Source organism: Aulostomus chinensis, chromosome 11 (genome assembly GCF_037954235.1).
Source record: "Aulostomus chinensis isolate RoL2024-O1b breed Wild chromosome 11, RoL_Achi_v1.0, whole genome shotgun sequence".
Classification (NCBI taxonomy): Eukaryota; Metazoa; Chordata; class Actinopteri; order Syngnathiformes; family Aulostomidae; genus Aulostomus; species Aulostomus chinensis.
The window spans coordinates 13,390,652-13,416,394 of NC_141330.1; the positions used below are offsets into that span (position 1 = coordinate 13,390,652).

The 25,743-nt window shown below is 41.6% G+C and overlaps 1 protein-coding gene across 4 annotated transcripts in view; it reads left to right on the top strand.

The window, feature by feature from the left end:
* The first annotated feature begins 1,497 nt into the window (after positions 1-1,497).
* The window catches only part of hdac9b (histone deacetylase 9b), a 37,733-nt gene continuing 13,487 nt past the window's right edge, over positions 1,498-25,743 (top strand). Inside the window, exons 1-4 of one of the 4 annotated variants that reach the window (XM_086218666.1) lie at positions 1,498-1,710; positions 3,279-3,343; positions 24,598-24,839; positions 25,169-25,355. In XM_086218666.1, the coding sequence (XP_086074792.1) occupies positions 3,316-3,343; positions 24,598-24,839; positions 25,169-25,355 (457 nt within the window). In that variant the 5' untranslated portion in view covers positions 1,498-1,710; positions 3,279-3,315. Of the gene's footprint in view, positions 1,711-1,953; positions 2,132-3,278; positions 3,344-17,537; positions 18,067-24,597; positions 24,840-25,168; positions 25,356-25,743 lie in introns of those variants that run through there. The other 3 variants (XM_086218667.1, XM_086218665.1, XM_086218664.1) reach the window with 3 other exon arrangements.

Below are 25,743 nucleotides of genomic sequence, written 5' to 3' on the forward strand. Positions count from 1 at the left end.
ACGCATAAACAGACTGATAAATGTACTGAAGGAAACCTGAAAGCACACTTCCTACAACCTACAGCTGTTGCCTGCCAGATGCGTAAAAAAGAGTTTGACTACGCTTCCTCATTTATGGACAGGAAAATCAGGCTTTTAAACAATAACTTTTGGTTTGCTGTATTGAGTGACATCACTCTATATATCTGTGGCCATTGCAAAGCTCATCGCATTCTTTTATCCAGACAAACTAACGCTTCTTGCTGTGAAAGGACACGGCCCTTAAAATACAGATGCCAGCCGTGGGTTCCTACTCAAGGAAGAGAAAACCACAGCGACATGCAGGATCATGCCTGGGATGCACCCCTGTCTTTCCACACATCACGATGAGAGATAGCAAACAGCTGAACAGTCAAGGTCCCGGGATGAAAGTGGTGTCACTGACTGAGTCGACCCCAGCTGCTGCAGGACAGCGGCAAGATGGGTAGAGTGAAAACAGAATCCTAACTCACCCATCACCCATTTCCCACCGCTGCTCCTGGAGAGTCACATAATACAGCAGATCCAAATCCCTATGTCTCCTTGTAGCCTGCAGGAAGGGAAGACATAAATAAAGATAAGACAAGCATCAGATCTTTCCAGTGAACAATAACAAACATTGTGGCATCCAAGCACACTGTTACATTTGACGTGGGAAACACCTTTGGTGAGAATAGCGACGCGCTTTGTTATTCTCCTGCAGGGAAGACTTTTGTCCACTGGGCCAAACAGTAAACTACAGAGAGGCAGTGAAGAATGCTTTGAAGTGACAAATAAAAATGTGAGACTGCGAACAGCTGTAGATTTATGACGATGACAAATCTGTATATAATCTGTGCTAATCACACGGATATTGCTCCTGGTTCAGATAGAAACCTCTCGGCTTGTTCAACAACCAGTGGGAAAGTGCTTCGTTAGGTTTAAGGCGCATCATAAAATGCAATGATAGACAGCTGCTGTTCATCCCCCACTTTTGATTGACATCATAAACTATAACTCCACACACACACACACACACACACACACACACACACACACACACACACACACAAACATGGGATCCCTGGTTATATTTACAGGTCAAAAGTTACTCATAAACGTTGTACTACTTGAGTGTGGCAATGACTTGTAAATCCAGTAGAAGGCGCTGCTTACCTGCGCTTTACTAAACGCTGGCAGTGAAGGAGTTGACGCTACAGGTGCTATTTCTTTAGAGGGTGTCACTGTTGTTCGTAGATGCAGCTGTCATTGTGGTCACTCTTTAGAATTTAAGGTTATGCAGCAATAAAGAAACACGCAGGTTTCCTGAAGCTGCGAGCAACACTTGTACATAAATGCTGTCAGCGTTTTCTGAGCCAATTTCTTATCAGATCTGTGCAGGATCAACAATACTGGCTATATTGTGTGCAATGAGAGATGAAGCGATGGTGATGGAGGCTGTGCACCTGTTGGGGGCAGCCAGCGGACGGAGTAGAGCTTCCTCCCGGAGATTATCAGAGGACAGTAGAGCAGACGCATCAGCCTGTCTGCCTCTTGTTTGTCTGGCTTTTATAACCACCAAGTGGGACTATTTTTAGTTCAGTCGTCACACAGGCAAAGGCACCGGTCGACATCCGCCAACAAACCTTGTCCTCGAGGCAGACGAGCAACGTGTCCGTCTCTACTTCACCAGTGTGAGTGGAGAGATATCAGGTGATATGACTGATTAAAAAGAAGTTCATTAACGGTATTAAGTGTCATTAAAAAGCATTATGTAAAAATAAATAGTTGCTTGTAATTAATATTCATAGAGGAATAATTATATGTTTTGACGCTAACTAGCTTATTGGGAATCTTGTTCGCGAGCTACCTTGACCAGCGCATTGATATTTGAATGAATATTTTGTTTAGCACTCCGGCTTCCTCCCACAGTCCAAAGACATCAAGAGGGGACGAGGCTGATTGATACTCGAAATTGACCGTAGGCTATATGTGTAGTCTTCTCTAGTGTTTGGACTGTGGGAGGAAGCCGGAGTACCCGGAGAGAACCCACGCAGGCACAGGGAGAACATGCAAACTCCACTCGGCGAGACCCCGTGCCCGGGCCGGGACTCGAGCCTAGAGCCTTCTAGCGGTGAGGCGACAGTGCTAATCACTGCACCACCGTGCCGCCCCCTCCGCTTAACAGGATACGCGGAAGAAAATGGATGCATGGTTTGTTTAGGGGTCAGATGTGGTCGTTTTATTTTTTTCTATTGTGAATCCGCCAATAAAAAAATGTACCGGAGGCGTCACATCGCGATTCCCCGCATAAAAGTGGAAAAAAGCGTAATTCGCTTATTATTGTAATGACTGACCTCACCACCACTGCTTCCGTAGACTGTTCCAGCAAGGCTATTGTAATGCAAAGTCTCCACCAGAAATAGACTGTTGCTTACGAATGTTTGCTCTCAACAAATAGGTTCAGAATCCTTGGGCTGCATCATCTCATCATGACACACAGTAACACGGGTGATTTTTTAGAAATTTTTTGTCTCCCGTTACAGTATGTAATTTCCTCAAACAAAATACCACTATTACTCTGCAATAAGTAAATGTCATGCATTCAAAATCCAAAGTTAAAGTCCCTCTGCAGCCATAAAGTGTTTTCTTCTTCCTCCCACGGTTGAATGTTTGACATTTGCTGTGTACAATAACAGATGTGCAGATTTTACAAAAGGATGCTTTCACATTCAGTGGTGAAATTTTCTCAGTGCCGATTGAAAATCTGATTTTCAGAGGTGGAGTTTGATTTCAGACATCGCGAATATCCTGGAACCCGATCCTGTTTCAGAATTCAGCATAGACAAGGACAGTGTGGAACATAGAAATAGAAGACAAGTTGCATCAAGCAATACGAATATTTGCATATTCATATCTCAATTTTCTTAATTTTGTTTTTGTAATTTTTTTTAAAGTAAAGAAGTCAAACTTTTGCAGATGCCACACTTTTATATATAAGGTTTGTTGCCTTTTTGTCATTTATAATGGAAATTTTCTCTTGGATGAACAAAAAAAAGCTGTTTGAATGCATCACTTGGGGCTCAGGGAAATTAGGACGAGCATTTCTAGAAATTTCTGGACACTTTATCACTACATGATTGATCAGTTAATTGTGAAAATATTCAGCAGCTTAATCAATCATTAAAAAAACATTAGTTTCAGTCCTGAATTTAGAAAAAAATAGATTCACTTATGTATTCATACCCAATTTTAGTTAAGGATTTATTTTTTTCCTACAGATATTGATGTACCAACATTGTGAACAGAGGGGAAGACATGAACACGCTGGAGTACAAAGTCAAAAGTAAGTTGCATGTTCTTCATTTATCTTCTTAGATGCCAGTGAATTCAAGTTAAATGACAGTACAGCTGTTCTAGCATTAGTTTGGTTCTCGGCTTTTCTGTGGATGCCCTGCTACTCCAACTAAAACATTTAGCAGATGTGTTACATTGGAAATGGTTCTTGTTTGACGGCCTTGGCGTTCTCTTCAGGTGAAGGGTGTCGTACGGTGACAGCATTTCAGTCTTTGTCACACAAAGGTAATAAGAAAACACCAGATCCATGGACCTACACAGGAACATTTTCACTCTGACAAGAAAAACACAGCTCATACTTGACATGAAAGCCTTTTGCAGTCACTCCAAATGACCCTTCAGTCGTCTTTCCATTTCAGAATATTTATGATATTTTTACATTAGACTTGTTCTTGGCAGGTTAATGCTCACAGATGTCTGTGCCGCTCAGATGGCTTGAGGGGGCAGGTACCATCTGAGCTGTGTCAGGGAGAGAGAGTCATTTTAACAGCACCTTACACTTAGCCTGACACATAATTTCATAGTACCAAAGAATGTGTTAATGAGACAAAGTGTTTTTCGATTGAACAACTCTTGGCAGGCTTCTATGAATTATTCACTGAAAGATAGCATGTTCTGGTATGCATTCGTCAAACAGAAGAAGGAGCATGTTTTATGCTCATACTGAGCTCGTCTTTAAGTTGGCATCAGGTTTGTGTGGGTAAAATTATTTTACACTGCACAATAATTACTTAACTGCCAGCAGAGATGACATAAGAAGTGAGAGTGAGCGTGTTTATCAGAGTGTGGAAAATACAATGTCTCCCTTTTATTCACAACTAAAGTGATGAAAGTGATGAATTACGCTTTGTCACTGTGGATTTATTTCCTGTGTATGTGTGCCAACCTTGACTGACCGTGACAGTGTGAAGGCAGCCTTCATGTCGCTCAGCAGAAATCCCAGTTCCAAAAGAGAAAAAGAATGCCAGGGTGTTCTGTGCTGGAGGATGGCAACTATGACAAACTGATTGAGACAATCTTTTATGTAAATTTGACCTAAAGCAAAATAATAATTGTTGTAAATTCATAGTCGGAAACCTGTGTGTATGTGGGTTTCTGTACATGAGTGCCAGTGTAACAATACTTTCTGCTATACATTGACGATATGCAGTTGGTAGAATAGCAGTAAGATATTTTCTATTACTCTATAATAAAAATGAATACACGGTAATCTCAGGATGTGAAGAAGCTCTGAAGTGGCCATATAGAGATATAGACAAAAAAAACAAGACAGAAATTATCTTCAAAATTATATCCTCTGGGCTAAAATTAATGAAAGCATAGGAACAAACTAGAACTTGTGGCCACAAATAAATCAAAGTATGGGACCTACTTATATCTTAAGACCACAAAATGTGTTTTTCTCTGTCAATGGCCTCTCCATGGATTCCAACATTCCTTTAAAGTGTTAAGCCACAGCTGAAAAAAAAAAAATTTATATATATATATATATATATATATATATATATATATATATATATATATATATATATATATATAAATATATTGGCTTATACAGTACAGAATAAAGTAAGCTGGTAAAACAGGCGAAACCTCTGTATAAGCTTTTAATAACACATTAAACATATTTTACTGGCCTCTAAAGAACTCATTAAGAGTTTGGTGGTAGTTGAATTTTAAGCACATGACTGTGATGATCTCTATATTTTTGGCAAGTGTGAAATTTATGTTATCCTGTAGAATCCAAAACACTTAAAAACAGCTTTGGTAATAAGCACCTAGGACCAAGCTGTCATTCTATCCATCATTTCACTTTTACAATGACAGCTGTCACTATGTAATTTTACCAGTGGTTGCAATTACAGAAACACCAAGATGCTGGTCTGAAACACACATCTTTCATGATAGGCTTCTCAGCTTCATGTTGGCCACGCTCATTGACACCCTTAAACTAATTTATGTGTCGTCTACGGTCTATTATTGGCTCTGGCTGTGTTTTCTGTTCCATAATAAGATGAATCCCCAATGTAGCATTAGGTTACCAGGCAACAGTGAGTGTTCTCTGCCGCTCGCTTATAATTTTCTTTGTGTAGTTATGATGTTTAATAGTAAGTGACTACATGGCAGACAGCCAAATTTAACCACGGTTAGCAGAACTAGTAGAGCCTGATGTATGTCAGGAGGCATAGAGGCTACCACGCTATATTTAGCTGCTATGTTCCCTTCAAAGAGACAAGTTCTCGGTCTGGACTTGACATTTCTCCTAGACTGGAAAAAAATGGGTTTGGGTCAGTGAGTTTTTGGGGGAGGAGGGGTGTTGCTGTTGATGCCCAGAGGACGGTGCCGGTCTCTGTTCTGCAGTGGCACATTGTTATGTTCTCTTGGTTTGTGTGGATCAGGAGGCTTAAATGACAGGACGAACTAGCAATTATATGTGCTGAGATACAGCATTATATTTATAGCAAAGGGCATCAAGATCACCACATGAACTGTCTTCTCCTGCTAAAAGATTTGTCTAAGTTGGCTGACGGTCATGTTTTCTAATAAAGGAACGACATCATAAATGTTTTTCTCCGATTGCACTTTTCCTCTTAGAGTTTCCAAAATAAATATGATGTCAATAAGTTGTATAACTAAGGGTACTCGGAAAGTGCAGAACTCAGCCCCAGGCCAGCCAAGACTCTTAAATCAACTTTTGTCAGGACCAACACATAAACCCTCCACATTAATAGATGTTGTCACTGTAAATATGTCATGTATGTATATTTGTAATAGAGGTGAAATATCCTAAGAAATAAATGACAAGAGAGCACATACTTACACCAAGGTGAGACGATGGCTTCAGGCCCAGTTCTTGATCAATTACAAAATCGAATGGATTGGTCCTCCCCCGAATTCCAGATCTATCATCCTACCAAATGTAATCAAAATCCATCCTCAAATTTTAAAAATTATTCTGCTGACAGTCAAACACACAAAAAGGTGAACTGGAAGGCACTCAGAGAGCTGATATTTTTGGAAAGGCAATTTTTTTTGCTTGGGCCCTAATGAGTGGGCCCTTGCAGTGTGGATTTTCCCCCCGAGGTGAACCCTGATTACATTTGAATTTTTCATGAATGAGCAGACTCAAAGGTGCACTGTGGTTGATATATCACTTCCGTCGTCCACTAGTTGGCACTAGAGAACACACACGATATATCACATTGCTTTTTATACCATGTGAGGACAGCGCAGTGCAATCTTGATGTGAAACGTGTGTTACATGAGTACTTATGCTATATTTCAGTTGAGGTTAGAAGTCTGGATTTCTGAGTTCCCACGTGGAAATTTCAACTGGAACCACCTGGGAGGGCAGAATTCCTACTTGGAAACCGTTAGATACCTGACATGCTTCAAAAAGGCTGCTGCATGCATTAGATGCAAGAACTCTCTGACTATATCCATTTTTTAGAAGTTTTTTGTCAAATTTTTTTTTTTACATTAAATTAGTCATGGACACAGTAGTGATCATATTTTATCTGCAGACATGTGGCTATTGGGGCGGCACGGTGGTGCAGTGGTTCGCACTCTTGCCTCACAGCAAGAAGGTTCCAGGTTCCAGCCCCAGCTCGAGCACAGGATCTTTCTGTGTGAGTCTGCATGTTCTCCCTGTTCCTGTGTGGGTTCTCTCTGGTACTCCAGCTTCCTCCCACAGTCCAAAGACATCAAGAGGGGACGAGGCTGATTGATACACTAAATTGACTGTAGGTGTGACTGTGAGTGTGAATGGTTGTCTGTCTCTGTGTTGGCCCTGCGATGGACTGGTGACCTGTCCAGGGTGAACCCTGCCTCTCGCCCGAAGGCTACTGGGATAGGCTCCAGCTCCCCCGTCACCCTTAACGGTTGAGTGTTATAGAAAATGGATGGATGTTGCTATGTTGTTGTTTTTTTATGTGCAAAATACCACACAGAATGTTGTCATTAACTGCTGTTGCTAATGGGTGAGGTGTGAACAACTTGTGTAATTTTTTTTTTAACTTTACCCCACCTCTTATTCTGGAGCAGGGTCTACTCTAAATCTACTGGCAGACAAACAAAAAAACTAATGTCATCAATCGTAAGACCTCCTTGTTTTTCAGAGTCATTAGAAAGTGATGCAACTTCATACTCTGTATTGTCCAGACGTTTTATTTAATCACACTCTACCATGTGTGTTTTGAGGTTAAACAGAAGCAGATGGAGTGAAGTTCTGGATATTATCTCGGCATGTTGTCATAAAAAAGAAATGGAGCCTTGTTCACACCTTTATTTGTTTTGTTGTTCTTGGCTGCTGCCGCTACAGTGGAAGCAAGAGTGAGGCTATGTAGCAGACATTGTGCAGATGATCTGAATGGAATCCAGGTGCCACAGAAATATTGCATACTAAAAACATTTTATTAAGTCTTGAAAATGATATATATGTTATAAATACAATTGTAATCCTAAATCTGGTGGGGTGAACAAGTCAAGCGTTGTGGCTGGAGCTGCTGAGGAACAGTTCTGTGTGAAGAGGAATATTTCTCTCTCTATATATAGATGGAAGGCAGAGGTGAACAGTGGCCCAGAGGGGTAGTCTGGCTCCTGTTGCAGATGAGACCCAGAGCTTGGTGGGTTTGTTCTCCGAAGAGACCACAGGGCTGTCTGAGTGGACGCATTTGTTTCCACTTCCTGTCAGAACGGAGTTGGAGAGATGAATCATTCATGTGTTTGAGAGGCCTTTTGTGTGAATGAATAATGAGGAGAGTAACGGGTACTGCTTCATGTATTTAGGACAGATGAATCGCTTATACTTTCTGTCAGAGAGCAGTTTTTCTGTATGAATATGCGGATGTAATATAGTTGAGTTCCATTCACTTTTTTTTTTTGCAGCTCAACACTGCCTGTGTCCACTGTCCTAAGTTCCTCTCTTTTATGTTCTCTTTCATCTCGTGTGCTTATCTGTTTAGTGTTCCCATTGACAGGCGAGATGCTGACGCTCCCAGATTAGCTCGTTCCTGCTCTGTCACGTCTGCGGAGTGAAATCAGTGAAGGTGATAAATGAGCTGTGCTTCAGAGCTCTCGGAATGCTTGACCTGATGGGCAGATTTTCGCTCAACTGTCACAGGTGACGCCCTTCTCTCTGATGGTAGAGACAGACAAACCTCCGACTTCACAGGCCCTTGTCCCTCATTGGAATCTCATCATCCTTCTGAGGCCTAGGCTCTGATCTCTCTGTTGTTCCCGTTCATCTGCCACCTCTCTTGGCGCATCCTGTGAGTTATGGCACTGTGGGAGGTCATGGCCGTAACCCCTCCCCACTTTGCGTGAAATTTGCAGAACAAACTGATCCAAGAATTACACAGAGATTGGACACACAGGCTGAATATCTAAGAGCAGAGCCCTCTTAAAGGTCTCTACAGCCAGATAGGTGTGAAAGGGTTAGCAGCCCACCTGTTTTCAAAACCCCCCTTTGAGGTGACAACCTTAAAGCATACTCTAAATTCCTCCTTTTAGCTATGAGTAGCATTAGCCGCTGAAATGTAAGGTTTCCAAAAATGGAATCATGAAAGGGGAATGCTTCATAATGTGCTCTTCAAAACAGAAAAATCTGTCCTCAGATTTATGAGAGTGTACAAAAATGTCAATTAATGATATCTTGAAGCATAAATAACCAATAAAAAGGGGATTGTATGTTTTTTCCTATTCTCTTTTTATGTCTGTTTTGCTCTGATGATGGTAGGAATCTCTCTTTTTGTTCTTCCGAAGTAGACGTCCAAGTTCTGCTTGTCTTTACAATCAAATAGTACAGCTGCAAAGAGTAGTCCAATAATTGATGAGCTGATCAGCAGAAAACTAATGCAACCCTTTTGACAACCAATTCATCATTTAAGTAATTTCTCATCCTATATGCTAAACTTTTTACATCAGCAGCTTTTCAGAGATCTACGGTGTTTTTTTATTCATCCTTTTACTGACATTTCATCAAATCAGTTTGTTTATTTACTAAAGCTTGATTGACGATGATAATTGTGCTGATAATTTCAGTCTGTTGGATAAAGGAAACAGCCAAAGCTTGTTAGACTCTGTGATATTGAAAGGGCTGGCTTCTGGTCAGCTTGGTTACTGGATCTGACATGAAGGGATGAGGTCTGGAATGCTGCAGACACTCCCAAGAACAGCATGGTGGCACTGCTATGTGAGCAGCTACCTCCAAAATCAGTCTCTTCTCACTAGCGTTGGGATGGTCCTTAGTTTCTCAAGAAGCACTGCCATTCTTTACTTTATTACTGTTGTGTTTAGGTATTTTGCTACACTACACATTACACTGATTTTATATACACAAACCAATCAGCACAATATTGTGTTCAAAGCAGTAGAAAGGTTTTTCTTGCCTTGCACTTAACTGTCAGATTATTTTTCTTTGCTGCTGCAAACTTTTAGTATTGGACGTAGCTCCACCCCTTAAACTTTGAATCCATTTGGCCATTTTGTCCTCCTTTTTCCTGCTTAAACTCTTGTCAATTCATGACTAGAGGTTGGGTGATTGTAGCGCAAGCGTGCATGTGTGTGTAAAAGCAGGTCAAATTAATTTTTTCTTTTGGTCAATTATGCAGATAATTGAAGGAAATATGTAATGAAGTGGGCTGCACGGTGGTGCAGTGGTTAGCACCTTCTTGCTGTGGCCTCACAGCAAGAAGGTTCGGGGTTCGAGTCCCGGCTCGGGCACGGGATCTTTCTGTGTGAGTCTCCATGTTCTCCCCGTGTCTGCGTGGGTTCTCTCTGGTACTCCAGCTTCCTCCCACAGTCCAAAAACATGCAATTGGGGACGAGGCTGATTGATACTCTAAATTGATCGTAGGTGTGACTGTGAGTGTGAATGGTTGTTCGTCTCTCTATGTTGGCCCTGCGATGGACTGGCGACCTGTCCAGGGTGTACCCTTCCTCTCGCCCGTTGACGATGGGATAGGCTCCAGCCCCCCCGCGACCCTTAATGCGTAGGAATAAGCGGAAGATGACGATGGATGGATGTAATGAAGTCATGATGTTTTTGGATCAGCATCCATTGGATTAAGTTTAAGTCTCTTTTATTTAATATCAATAATTATAGACATATGTTATCACAGGAATCATTACGTTGTAATTTACACATCCAACTGTGCTACTCCATATATAGTCCATGATATACTGCTGTAGTGCTGTCCTGTAGTGAGAACTAATAATATCCTATATAGTTAACTCAATGTACCCCACAATGCTGATGGTCAGTAATCACCAGACATCATATACTGTTGTGCTTTTGCCTGGCAGGATACAGGCAGACTGATGAGAGAGTGATTGAGTAGCAGACCCCTGTAGTGGAAGTGTTACTCTCGTGTTGAAGCTGAGCTCCCTATATATTTCCCCTCCCACGTAGACGCCCCTAACTAGTGAGTAGGGAGGACTGAATAAGGTGGAGACAGAGCCAATGTTTTCATACATTTAAGTGTGATTTTATGTGCACCTATACTTGTTTGCAGATGTTTAATTTTATTTCAAAAACATCTGCTCTTCATCCTCTGCAGTCAGTGCAACATTTTGTCTTCTTGAGGCTTGTACTCTCACCTCAGTGTTTGCTGCATGTCATAGTATTTGTCTTGTTAGTTGTTTGAAGGGGACCAGGTTAATTGATACTCTAAATTGACCGTAGGTGTGGCTGCGAGTGTGAATGGTTCTCTGTCTGTATGTGTTGGCCCTGCAATGGACTGGTGACCGGTCCAGGGTGAACCCCACCTCTCACCCGAAAGCTGCTGGGATAGGCTCCAGTCACCCCACAACCCTAACAGCATAAGCGTAAGAATATGGATGGATGGATGGATAGTTGTTGGGAGTTGGATGTTTGAAATTCCCAGTGATAGCTGTAGTACTCAACACTAACAGCACTCGCGCTCTATATCCACCTGCAGGGTGCACTGTTGCAGAAAGATCCACCAGTCTTGCCCCACTTGGCCTGCCTCTCTCACCTCTGCTCCAAATCAAGCTGATGACTCTCACTAATAGCAGAATTAGCTGAAGAAACATAGAGACAGGCAGGGCCTTTATAATAGCTTGGTGTATTCAAGCGATGGCATAAGCCATAATGCCATGTAATTGTATAAGTGTATTATAGTTTTTTTTTTTTTACTGTAGTTTATTGTAGTTTCTTCGATTTATTGCTCTTTAATTTTTCTGCTGCTACTTCTCTGTTTCTGCTGCTGTAACAGCACCAATTTCCCCTCCGTGGGATGAATAAAGGGTTATCTTATCTTAAGTGTGATAAAATGTGATATAAATGTCTGTAAAAGAGGAAGAGACAGATATATTGAGATTTGGTGGATAAACAGCATGGGAATGGACACAAGACACAAGAAAGTCATCAAAATTCATGGAGGCAGCACTACTTTCGTCATTATACAGGTCAAGTGACCCCATTCAAACTATGCCGTAGCCCGCAGAGGAAAAAGGCACTTCCTTCAGAGTTGTTAACGTCATCATCATTATCTCTACAGTTAACTTGAAAGTTTGTGTAATCTCAGCAAGTAAATTCCACTGCATTTATGTGATCGCTTCTCTGTCTGATTTTTTTCTTTTACTATCTTAAAAAAGAATTGATGCTGTAATAAGATCCAGTATGTCAAGGTCACCCAAAGTGTTTAAAAATACATCTGGAACCCCTCCAGGTTTATGCATATAGAGCAGCCCAGACATTAACATTGTTACCAAGGTGGTGGGGGACATTTCCCGGTATGCATAGCACTACCTTGATAATAAGAGGAAGCGCTATTTTTCTGAGGTATTGTTATGTTCAAGACCTTTGAGACACGCTCCGCAGGAGGAAAGAACTGTGTCCGTACTGTGCTTGTGCAGAGAAGCAATGGCGTAGGTGGAAGTGGCCTGGACAATAAGCGCCAGCCCACCCTTCCCATAGTAAACTTGATTTCCTGCTTTAAAGCAGAGCTTATAAAAATCAATGACTGGAGTGTTGTTTGTCTCTGGTTACTGATGAATCCACAGCAGCAGGCAAGTGGGAAGCATCACGTAATTATGCAAAATTGAGCTCTTCTTCATCAATATTTGATTTAATTATAATCTAAGATTATATCTTCAAAACATTTTGGAGGGCGAGGCTATGATAATCCAGCTATATACGGGCCGGACTAGCAGGATGTAGATTGGAAAATGCTTCTGATAGAGAACCTTTGTTTTTATTAATCCCCAAGGGAATTTTTAAGGTCAGCTAAGTTTGGCTGTATTCCATCACAGTCACATGTTCCTGTTTTGGTGTGTGTGTGTGTGTGTGTGTGTGTGTGTGTGTGTGTGTGTGTGTGTGTGTGTGTGTGTGTGTGTGTGTGTCTCATGTTACGGATGGAGCATATGACTTTAGTAGACATTTTTGTCATGTAACCACTGATGCAATGATTTTGCATTCTGTGGTTTCAGGTAGCCAAAATTTACTTCCAAATTCTCTTTGTTATCTATGTTGTTTCATTTTTATTTATTCTTTATTTATCTAGAAAAGTCCCATTGTGATACATTATTTCCTCTGCCAAGGTATCTCGTTCAAGATTGTGGCAGAAAGAAAGAACAGCTATTTAGTGTTCCATGGAAAAATACATAGAGGCCAGAAACATCACAAAAAATATGAAGCAACATCATGAACTCATGAGCCAGTAACTACAATAATCCATGGCAGAAAATGTGGCTTGTTACAATTAGTGACATAGTTCTGTAAATGCTGATATGGAACCCTTTTTAAACATGTTAGGAGAGCATGGCTGCAGCTAGCATCTCATGAGAAGGTCAATAAATTGTGTTGTTCTAAGAGAAGATGGTGACAATGTGGAACACAGTGTGGGCTTGTCATGACTGAAAGTAGGGTGGAAGTTTTACAACAACAACATGGACAATTTGATACAGCCGATCAATGGTTTCCAAGAGAGATGGACGAATTGATCAGTAAATATACTGAGTGCTGCCCTCTGTTTCCAGTGTGCTTTGTGCTCCACATCTATTTTTGGAAAGCCTATGGCAGCAGATGAAGCACACGTCAGGGACCTATTCAAAGTTAGAAAGTAAACTGACCTCAAGGTCAGTGAACAATAAGTGGATGCTTTGAAATTGCTTTGAAATTGTTTTTTTTTTTTTCTAAAATTGTTTTAGGGCTCTGTCTTTCTTCCACATTTCCGATAGATGATTCACAGCAGATGAATCAACATCTCTCTGAAAGGATCTTTGTACTTTTAAGAATATACTGTACAACCATTCATCTCTTCCTGAACTGTGCCACCATGCTCTCTTCAAAAAGCCAGTCTCCATCAAACTGTATTATCATTAGCGGTGTTGCCAAACTTTGTTGGCAGTGCTTCAAGATTAAGCACCGAACATAACTGCCTTTAAATGCTTTTTCATGTTATTTGATCCAACCTGTTAAGTGCATTCTCTATCACCCTGAAGGTCCAACAGGAAATACCGCAGGACGCCAGACAGAGTAACCCAATAAAAGCAAGCGCACCCAAATCATTAGTGGGGAAACATGCTCGCATAACACATCCAGATGTACAGGCTAATTGGATTTTACCATCAAATCAACAGTTTTACTGCCCTTGTGCTTTTATGGTACTGACCGTGAGGTAAATGTGTTTTTTGAAGTGACTAAACTTTACCCGGGGCTTTTAGCAGGTAGAGCAGGAGACTGGGGTGGCCCTGTGGTGTGTATTCACTCCTCAAATCCTCCAAAGGAACTCTTCTACAGTTAGCAACATGTGACTCACTGAGAGCTGATGTAAGAACATGGGGGGCAATGAGGTAATTGGTGTGGAGAGTTAATTTCCCTTTTGTGTCATGGCTGCCCTTAGAGCTATGTGATGGTCACTAGAGAGAAGATGCTCGTGGGATGGGGGGGGGGGGGGGGGCATGGTTACGTCAGGAGCTGCTGTTAGTGTACAGCACCTCTCCTGGGATGAACATTGCCTCTGACTAGAGAAATAAGCACCTGACAATGATCACATCCGCCACAGTCCTCCCAGGTGGTATGATGAAACTCCACACAGGCAGGAAGGAATGCGTCAAATGAATTTTAGTAAATCAGATTTTACTAAAGGTTTATTGATTAAGATCACATAAGAGCGTTAGAGGATTCACTCTGCTCTGTTTATTTCTGCCAGAGAAAATCACTGTCTTCTGTGGGCCAGAAGTTCAGGGAACATGGAACAACAAAACATGTCTGACTCATTCCCTCCCACACATGGATCATCTGCTATTAGGGGAACAAAACACTTTTCTAGCCGTATCAAATTAGTTAGAAAGAGCAGTGTTTGTCCACCTCATACATCCGCTGCAACACTCAAGTTCAGCTCTCTTCCTCCTCCTCTAGTCAGCCTCCCTGCTGGGTTTCATCATGCACAGTGTGTCACAAGGCAGTAGTGCTATGGTGATTAAGTCGCAGAACTTGGGATTTGATTTGGGACTGGTACAGTAATTGTGGTAATGTGAGAAGGCGGGTTTAAAAAAAAACAAACCACAGTTTCTCAAAACAGAATAGTACCATAGTGGAAAGTTTGTTTTTGTCTCAGTAGATGATTGAAATCATCTCAGCCAGCATAAACAACATGTTGATGTGTGTTAACACTCTTTTTTATAGCCTTATAATGGCTTTTTTATTTAGATTTGGAAAGCGTCTGCCTCACTTGTTCGCTCATGTCTAATGTTCCCCCACTCCACTCCGATGCTCTGATGTCAAAACACACACATGAACAGGCACACACTCCGTTTGTGTTTGATATGAGGGAGGTGACAGACTGTCGAGCCTCAGCTTCGGAGAGCAGAGCAGAGTGGCTCTCCAGCAGGGACGCTGACTTTCACACTTAAATGCTTTAATGGGACTAAAGTAGACAAAGGCCACCAGTGACGCAGGAGGAGCTATAATGGTCTTGCCACATTGCAGGTTTACTGGACCCTGCCTATTGGACAGAGCTATTTCCAATCCCACAATCCCTCATCAGCCTCAGGAAGCTAGTTATAAATAAATAGTGTAGGTTAATCGCTGCTAACATATCCCAGCCAAATGTCTACGTCTTTTTTTGTTCGTTTTTTTTTCAAGAGCAGTAGGGCAGGTTCGCTGAGGTTAGTGAAGCTTATTCCACGAACTCTTAGAACAAGCAGAGAAAAACACATTTTAATTCCATCATGCTTTACAGTAGGGATACCTTATACCTTAATTATGTTCGTTGTGACACTAATTGTAAAACAGGGAACATGAATAACTGGAAAGGTGAACACAATTAGTAAATTATTACTTGACCATTAGTTAATTGTCAACTAACCATTTTAAAATGCACTGTTATTGTAAAGCGCTATCTTTATTTGTATACTTCCATCAAACAAATTTTACTTGTTTTGTAAACAGCCAACCTAACCCAGTCATCATGATCATAATTCAATTAAAAAAAACAGTTGCTGCAGATTGTAGTTTATTGCACAATAGAGGAACATTGGAGAAACAGGAACATTGCTGCATGCACTTTAAGCTAATAATTTTAGGATTTGCAAGACTGCTTTTCCATATCATATAAATAGGGATTCCATTGTCATGATAAAAGTAATTCATGTGACAGCACCACTTCCTCCTCTGATCAATTTTGTCTTGGCCTGTGTTGAGGTCAGACTATTGGGTCAGAGCTTTGCTGTTCTGACAGATGCTGTGACAGATGGAGCTCGGCTCTTTAGCCATCATTACCTTGGACTTGAAGCCTTGTTATCTCGCACACCATCTTATCTTACTGGAACACCAAGTATGTCATGAAGACCTGGTGTTTCATAAATCTGTTAAAAAGGAGATTTGAGTTATCGTGCAATAATTGATTTTCAGAGATATGGCAGAGAGAGATAGAGAGAAAGATTGGGATGTTTGAGTTTTAAGATAGCTTGTCATTCTTTTTTTTCTGCTTTATAAATTATCAAGTTACAGTACATATAATGAAGCTTCAGACGTTTTATGTCGGGGGGGGGGGGGCTACAAGTTGTGCATTTCCTTCTTGACTTTTTCATTGAGAGGTTAAATGTTTGTCCAGCTGAAACAACACAGTAAAACTCCTTCTCTCTGTGTCTGTAGCCAGTCGTCAGAGCTCACGAGCTAAAAATAGCCGTGCTGGCTCCACGCCCCTGGCTGGGGGACAGGTCAAATTATGAAGGAAGATGAAAAATTTAAAGGCACAGGCTGCTTGGCCACAAACCCAGCACCGCCTCAACGCTCAGAGAGAACATTTGACTTGACTTTTATGGAATGGAGTCAGATTATATTAATGGATCCGGAATGAATGTAATATTCATTCAAGAAAAAAAAAATCACTGTATTATGTGTGGAGGAAATGACTTATGGGTATTGTTTGTGTTTTTTTTTTTTTTTTTGTCGTATTCCGCATTAAATGGTATTGAGGATATTTCTGGGAGGTGCGATGTGTAATCCCGGAGAAGTGTTCTTGACACAGTTGGTTTATGTAATTGTGATCATGCTGTTATGGCATCTTACAGTTGGCTTCCTTGGCAAGTTGAAAGCATGCTTCCTGAGTAACAGCACTGGCCTGGATACACACTGAACCACACATACACTCAGCTTATGCAGTGAGGTTACGCTCTGACTCTTAAACGAACACAGTGTTTATTTGGCGCGCCACCTGACCTCGCACCATGTCAGGTATTTCATCATGGATGAAATCAGCAGCGGTGGATTATTTCTACCCTCCCCCACCCCCCCCACCCCCCAAAAAAAAAGTGAATCACATGAAGGACAAGTAGCAGTTTTATAAAACCTTTGACAATGAATGCAAATCTGTTATAAATATATCAAGAGTTTTCTGCTCATGCACCTGAGAAAGATACACTCTCAAGCGTGTATGCACATATATATATATAAAAAAGTAAATATATAAGTATAAAGACAGAGATCAAATCAAAAAAGAGTGAAAGAGAAGAATCAAGCCTCCATCTGCAGAGAGGGAGTCAGGAGACATGCCTTCTGGCAGGAGCTGCAGAAGACAGCTGTGTTTGGTGTGGTATTTTTAAACGCATCAATGCTGCTCCAATCCCCGCGCCTCGCCTGACCTATTTTTAGCCAGGGCTGGCTATTGTTCTATTTCTGTCACCTGTGGGCCACGCAGTTGTTGATTCACATGCAAATGAAGCTCGCTCCCTCCCTGGCTTGCTTTACTGCCTCAGCGAGGTGCTCAGTACACAGTGCACAGCTTTCCTAGCAACTCTCTCAGTCTCTTGCTCTGACGCTTTGCTGAGAAGAGGGGAAAAAAAAGGAAAGCCAGGGACGGACAAAAATAGGAAGACAGAGAGAGAAAAAAAGCTGGACTTGCCATCCTCTCCTGTGTGTTTGGACCAGACTGAAAGAGGGTACCGGCAGACTGTGGTAGCCCTGCAGAGAGTGTGCAGTTATTGCTCGACAGTGAGAGTGGTTTCTCAGAGGAGGAGGCAGCGGAAGGGAGAGAGTCGCCTGTTGTCGTGGTCTCTCCCCTGAGTGGCTGAGGGGTGGCTCTTGGTGACAGGAAACACAAGGCTTGCGATGAGACCTGAGCGCTGAGTGGAGTATGCTGCAGACGATTTACGAGGGCGAGTCAAGTTTCTCCACAACAGAACAGCGCGTTGGACACCAGCAGCTCACCAACCAGAGCAAGATGCACAACGTGAACAACTCAGGTGATCTGACAGTCCAGTCTCTCTACTTCTCATGCCGGAATCTCTTCCTTTTTCCTGCCTCTGCATTCCAGCCTCACTTCTATCTGTGAATCTACCACTCCGCTTCCTTCCTTCCATCCTCTGTGCTCGTCTCTCTCACACACTCACTCTGTCCTTCTCTCCCTCTCTCTCACGTACTCCTAACTCTGTGCTCACCCAGTCTCTCATTCTGTGTGAAAAGCGAACTCAAAGCTTCTGAACAGAGCAGCGTGGTAGGATCAGGATCACTTCTTCCTGAATCAAGGTATTTACTCTTGTGATGACAAACTGTGTGCTGCTGTATGGAGTGTCTCTAAGTGGGAATGCTACTTTAAGATGTTCAAAAATGCCTTAAAAAGAGTAAAAATGCTGGTGATCATCATAAGATACTGTGTGGAATGTTGTTTTTCTACTGTTGGAAATGTGTAAAGTCTATTCTCATGCTTCAGTTGCCTTAAATGAGTCAGTGTGAACATGAAAGGGATGTTGTGTTTTGCGAGCTTCCATGTCAACGTGCTCTTTTCAGGGAACAGGAAAAAACTGTGACAGAAATACTGAAGGGACAACTGAAAGGTTTCTCACAGGATATTTACCACCGACATTGACTGCTCTATTTTTGTCCCGTGAATTGAATTGAAGAGTACATGGCTGACATCAGAATGAGTAACGTCTATTCATTGAATTGACTCAAGATGAGTCACACCTTAATTGCTTTGATTTCTCTCTCTGCGTGTGACTATTGATAAAACGTGAAAATTGTCTCATGAGATTAGAGAAGAGTTGAAGCGTTGTTCTGAAGAGACTGTGCAGATTCTGAGAACTATATCATGACCTACTCCAGATAATCTACATTATCTATGATTAAATAATGGCAAACATGCTGCAGAACAACTTAGTTGAATAAGTGATTTTCTTTTTCCCTTTTACCAGACATACAAGTCCACTTTAGGCAAGCAAAGCGTGTGACTGAAAACGTGGACTGGCTAAACATGAAGAGATTTAAAAATAAAACAGTAGGATGACACATTCCATCTATGCCAACAGAGCAGGTTATTTGCCGATACATCATCTTCTGTCTTCGAGGCCCGCAAGCCAAACAACAGATATATACCGAGCGCCTGAATTCAGGCTCCTTGCTTATTCTGTGGGTCAGCTATTCTTAGGTGAGTTATTTTCAGCTTATGGCATTAGCCTGCTAAGATTAGGCGTCTGTGCGTTATCATTCCATCTTGGCATGCTCCTGATATAACAGTTGTTTAGAACAGATATATATGTATATATATATATATATATATATATATGTGTGTGTGTGTGTGTGTATATATGTGTGTGTGTGTGTGTGTGTGTGTGTGTATGTATATATGTGTGTGTGTGTGTGAATATAAGTATATATGTATGTATTTGTACACACGTTTGTGTGTGTGTGTGTATGAATACATATATACATATATATTTAAAGAGAACCATGCTATTTGCTTGTTCAGTGTCTTTTCAAATTTATGATGCTACCTAAAAAGGCAGCTGTTGGGTATTTTTTTTAAATCACCTATTTATCTAACTCTTAATACCTCAAGTCATGTTTTAAGATTATGAACACACATTGTTATTGTCTGAGAACTGCTGATTGTGTGAGTAGAGTGTTCTACAGCAAACTTCTTGGCATTGGCATGAGGATGTGACATTTAAGGTGAAAATAAATGCCATAGTCTCATTTTTTTTGCTGTGACGAGCGTTAGTAACTTCAGACACAAACAGCGCTCGGATGGGCTCTCCACCCACGAAAAATAATTAGTTCCCTGTAAGTGCAAAATATCATGCAAGCTCACTTCAATGGGAACCTTTCAGACAATAACAACGCTACACCTTTCAAGTCCCCTCGTGTCTCTCCTCTATTCAGGCGGCCTCGCTGTGTGTATTTGAAGTGCTGAAGAGAGTATACAACACTGAATTTTAAAAATGGGATTTTGATGATTCATTAATGATAAACAATTATTCATGATAGGAAGATGTATTATTTTAAAATCCCTTGTGATAGTGAGGCTTGTTTTTCCATATTCTTTCTGTTTATCTTCATTTGCATCAAACAGAAAGCTGAGTTTATGGCTTGTTTTTTCATCTCCTGTCTGGAAGGTTTTGCTGTCACTCAGGGTAATTGAATTTCAGTGATTGATTTATCAGGAATTTCATTGACTGTAGCAGCTGTCAGTAGCATGCACAAGAAAATAATTTGGTTGAACAAATGATCTGTATTTTCCAAGTCTTTTTGCTCATCCTGATTAAGCACAGGTTGATTTCTGTTGTTGTGATGTGGGACGGTTTGGCATGATTTCAGGACAGGAGGCGACTGGACTCCTGGCTCCACACGATGGGCCCTCGGTGATTCGGGTCAGCTCTCTTTGTTAAAAGATAGCCCGCAAACCACAGCTCTGGCCCAGCTGCAAGGACGAGCCAGAGTCTTAAAAATAAAGACCTGTTTCCTGCTTTAGACATGCCAGCTGCTCAAAATAACAAGGCACTTAATGAGAGATCCAGCACCACATTGCAGTCCCAAGCATCAGCTTATTTTTGCCCTCAAACATCTTCTGTATCTCTGCTTCTATTTATACTATCAGACAGGGAATTCAGATCAAGAACCATCTCTTCGAAATGCAAGGCAATGTACAGCAGGTTTAAAGTGTAAACAGATCATGTGCTATTGTGTATATGGGTAATAAAAATACACTATTTCTGATGACATATGGCCAGCATTCCAGAGGATAAGCCGTACTAAACCTACATCGAAACACACTTAACTTCAAACTAGCCCAACAAATGCAAACTAGACATAAAAATGTGGTGATTTTTTGATGTTTGCTCCAATTGTTATTTTTTAAGGCAGTTCTAAAGCAAAAGCAACAACCTGTAGCCATATGTTGCACAGTTTCCTTAATGTGCACATGTTGCCGCATACAACTTGAGAATAATGTCAAGAAAAAGAAGATGAGGTACATATACTCTTAATCAAGTGTTTTAACTTATTGCAAATCTGTGATGCCAACGTGATTTATTTTTTAATCAGCCCCTCATCATCAACATGTTTTCTCTTAGCTGTTTTTTTCAGTCTAAAATCTGACTATTCTCCCTAATTTTGTTAAGGTATGAGAATTGCTGCACTCTTTATGTTCTGCAGACAATATTTAAAGTTAATTGTTAAGTTAAGTACATGCATGATTAAAGAAAAAGCTACATTGAAAATTCAAACTCTGTGATGCCAGTAGTGCCCAACACTACTGCTGACCTGTAGTGGGGATTAATGTTGATAGGTGTGTGTGTGTTTTGGCCTTCTTACATGTAATCGTAATGTCACTGCTGATGTGTGTGTGTCGACTCTCTTTGGAAACCTGCTAATGTGGCCTGAAGCAAAGAAGACAGCTATCTAATATCTGAAAGTAAGGTTGTTATTGCCACTGTAACCCCTGCCAAGGCTAGAGAGAGGCAGATTGCTTATAGAAATAAACACTTTGGGGAGACTAGCGACACGACGCAGTGGGAGTGTGGTCTCAGGCCATGAGTCACCTTATCCCCCCTTGGTAGTCCGTCCACAGGGAGGAATTTGGGCATGGGACAGGGTGCTTGTTGCTCCCTTGTGCTAAAAACAAATTTGTGACCTGTCATTCATAAATCTCTTGTTTACCAGCGCCTAGGGACACTTATGTGCACAATCATGAGGCACCTCACCAAAAAACATATCATTATTTTTCTCCAATGGACCCCTTAAAGCGGCAGGCTCTTTCTATGTGACCTGAAAGTTACATAAATGCAACACTGCGCTTTTATTTTTGCCTGTGTTAAACTGAGCAGGCGGCATCACAACTGTGACAGTCTTTCGCACATTGTCTATATTAAGACCCTGCTCAGAAAAGCATTTATATTTAGACTCAGTTACTGGTGGTTCCGTATTCTCCTCAGCTGAAGGATTATTTTTGTATTACAGAAACGGCAGGTTTCAGTTTTTGGTAGTTTTTCTGTGCATGTTTAAGGGTATTAACAGCTAATTTAATGGCTATGGATGTATAGATTTAGTACACAAAGGTTTTTTTTTTCCTCTTGTTCAACCTGCACAGAGAGCACTGTCAGTTATGAGGAATGTAGGTGGCAAAACTGCACAATAGATGGAGGCCTCAGCTGAACTGGAACAATGCCTACTTACCTTTAGGACCTCATTATTTTCTCTCAACGTCGTCATTTCATCCAGTGTTACTCTTGCCAGCACAGTGGACGGTGAGTGGACAAGAATAGAACAGGCACATGAGACTGTTGTGGTTTCCTCAAGGGCCATTTCATACAGCCTTGGTTATCAAATGTGGCTGAAGATTTCACACTCCCTCCTCCCCTCACTGTCCTGTTAAACCACTGTCTGAGATTTTCTGATGGAGGCTCAGCTTGATGTGAAGATCAAAGTGGAGATCCTGAATGCCAGTCACAGTGAGGGTACAGAATGAAATATGAGATTAATTAGATATCACAGTGGTGAATTCTCCCAGGCAGCAGGTGTTTTTTTGTTGCTATATTTAGGTCCATTAGGCAAAAGTAACACTAAGGCTGTCTGACTCTCTAAGTCCTACAGTGGTTCACAGGTTCAGAGCTGCTGCTGGAACAGAGCCTGCTGCAGAGGAGTCCTTTTCAAGTTAGATTAATATTCCCTGTCAGTATAGAAGAGTCTGTTCTACAGGTGCCTGTTCCCTGTGCCTGCTGTTATATCGCCCTGCTCTGTCATTTGATTGGAGCTGTTTTTAGAACACAGAAAGATTTTACTGCGCAGGAGTCCCCTCTAGCTGTCTTTGAACGTGTTTTAACACAAGTTAGCCACTGAATCTCCACAGACTGTGTGTATGTGTGCGTGTGTGTGTGTGTGTGTGTGTGTGTTGGAGGTATTTTGTAATGCATTTGCTGTGTCTCTCTCCCTCTCTCTCTTTCTGTTGGGGACTCCATTCTTATATAAGAGCTGAAAAGCTGATATAATAGTCAACATGTCACATTGCCACTGTAGGCAGGAGATGACATGCAGTGAGACTCGATATCTGCAGAATGGGGAGACATAATTACGTAGCCAGCGTTGCCATGACAGCGGCAAGTTAGGGTGGTGGATACTAGGGTGTGGGGGTTGTCACAGACCGGGATTGCGCCACTTGCTTTTATGTTTCTATTTATAATCATCACCACCGCATACACATGGAATGGTGGCAATGAAAAACAGGCTACATGAGAAAACAAATGGGCGCCAGTGTGCCTCGCAGCATCAGGGAACAGGAGGGCATCACCTCATGTAGATTGATGCTGCTTCTGTGGCAGGTTGAAACATTTTGTATTGCATTTTATTTAAGTTAATGAAGATAAATGCTTGGAAACACGGCATAAAATCAGTGTATGTAGAAAGTGTGGTGTGTCTGTTTTCTCTCATGAACAGGTGGTACGAGAACATTGCCTGTATTTGTTCACTTAAATGTGATGACTGAGAAGATTAAAACACTCAATAAATCTCCTTTCAGCTACCAGAATTTGAAGCAGGTTTAAATATTTCTCAGGTGACAAATCGAAAGAGACATTATGTATTCTGGACAATGTGTACCTCTCCTTGAATGTCACATCATGACTAGTACAGCTATTTTCTCAGACAACTGAACATTTTTATTCAAGCAGTGGTCAAATATAGGTCCAAATGCCCATTACCTCTCTCATACTGATTCAGGGAGTCTGTCAAAGGACTTATTTCTTTATTTATGTGATTCTACCATGTGAATGAAAATAAGAACGTAAAAGAAAAACAATCATCTTTTATGGAAGAGAGAGATAAAGTTGCCCTGTCTTCGATGTTCTTACCTGCCCATCGATTTTCTCTGTGGAACATGCTATATATAGAGCCGAGAGACCAAAGGGATGCCCTATCACTTTGTGTCTGGCAATTACTCATAATGGATGTAGTTGTCAAAGACAAAGGCAGCGCTTAATCGATGCACATATTACAGTGTCTGCACTCAATAACAAAGCCGGAAAGAACACAAGAATATGTGCTCCTTAACTACTTTATTATAAAATTGTTTGGAATAAGAAGTAATCTGAATGATGTCCTATAGGGACAAAGGAGCTCTCCCTGTATTTATCAAACAGATGGAAGATAGGATTTATGTAAGTACTTTAAATGGCCACTTCAACATTCCGTGCCAAACGTCCATTTAGTCCGTCATACAGCTGCTCCCAGGAGAATCTGCACTGACGGATGTGATGCAGTGTTTGTTTATAGTAACTATTCTAATTACAGGAGGGAAAGCTGTGGTCCTCACTTCTGCTCTGTCACTCCCTCTCTCTCCCTCCTGTTCTTTCTTTTAGATTCCTTTTATATCGCGCTTTTTGAAATCCTAATTTTTCTCATACCGTAAATGTTGTTGCATGACTGGAATGGATAAAAGTATAGGTGCTGTGGGGAACTGACAAATCTTTCTTTTGTTCTGTTTGCTTCCCCTCTTTGGAATCCAGTGGACATTAAACCAGACGTGCCATTGGCTGTGGACCCTTTATCTCCGCTGGACTTGCGCACAGATCTGAGGATGCTGGGGCCTGGCTCAGACCCGGGACTGTGGGAGAGGCAGCTGCAGCAGGAACTTCTGCTCATCCAGAAGCAGCAGCAGATCCAGAAGCAGCTACTAATCAGCGAGTTCCAGAAGCAGCATGAGAAGCTGACCCGTCAGCACCAGGCTCAGCTCCAGGAGCACCTCAAGGTCAGCATTAAAATGTACTGCTCTATGGAGGACAGCAGGGCAGCTTAGAGAGTGCTACAGCACCACATAGAACAGAAGAGCACATCACCGCATGGCAGATCAGTGGAAGACATTATCGCTCTGGACATTTCATTGTGCATAAAAGAAGAAACAACTCAGTAAATCAAGCTGTTGAAGAATACATTACAGGACAGCACAAGTTTAGTTTTTACTGTTACCAAATTCTGCATCATAGCAAAATAGAAAGTGTGCAAGTTCTGAGGCATCACTATGGTCATAAAAGTAGATGTATTTTCTTCATGCTGACTTGAGGCTCACTTGTGTCTCAGCTTCAGCAGGAGCTCCAGGCCATGAAACAGCAGCAGGAACTTGCAGAGAAGGAGCGCCGTCTGGAGCAGCAACAGCAGCAACAGCAGCAGCAGCAACAGAACCAGCAGGAGAAGGAGCAGGAGAGGCATCGGAGAGAGCAGCATGTTTCCAGCCTGAGCCTCAGGGGCAAAGAGCGCTCCAGAGAGAGTAAGAGCTCGACACCGTCATCATCAACAGTACCACTGGGGGTGGAACTAGTCATCTGTAGGGCCAGAGGCAAAAGCAAACACAGGCGCAACCAGATCATAACCCTCACCCCTTTTTTTTAAAATAATAATTGTAATGAATTACCAAGAGTGGGGCCTGGGTAAAATATGCATATAACAGCAGGATGGGGATGTTTTTCTGTAGCTGAATGTTGCATTGACTGAGAGAGGACTACTATAGTCACGCTGGGCTATAAGCATGCTTATCATCATCGCCACTGCTTAAAATTCAGCTCAACAGCAGTGGGAGCAGTGCTATTACTGAACCTTTTGTGTTACTTCTGAGTAAACTGTTGCCATAATTCAAAGTACAAAAATAAAAACTATTT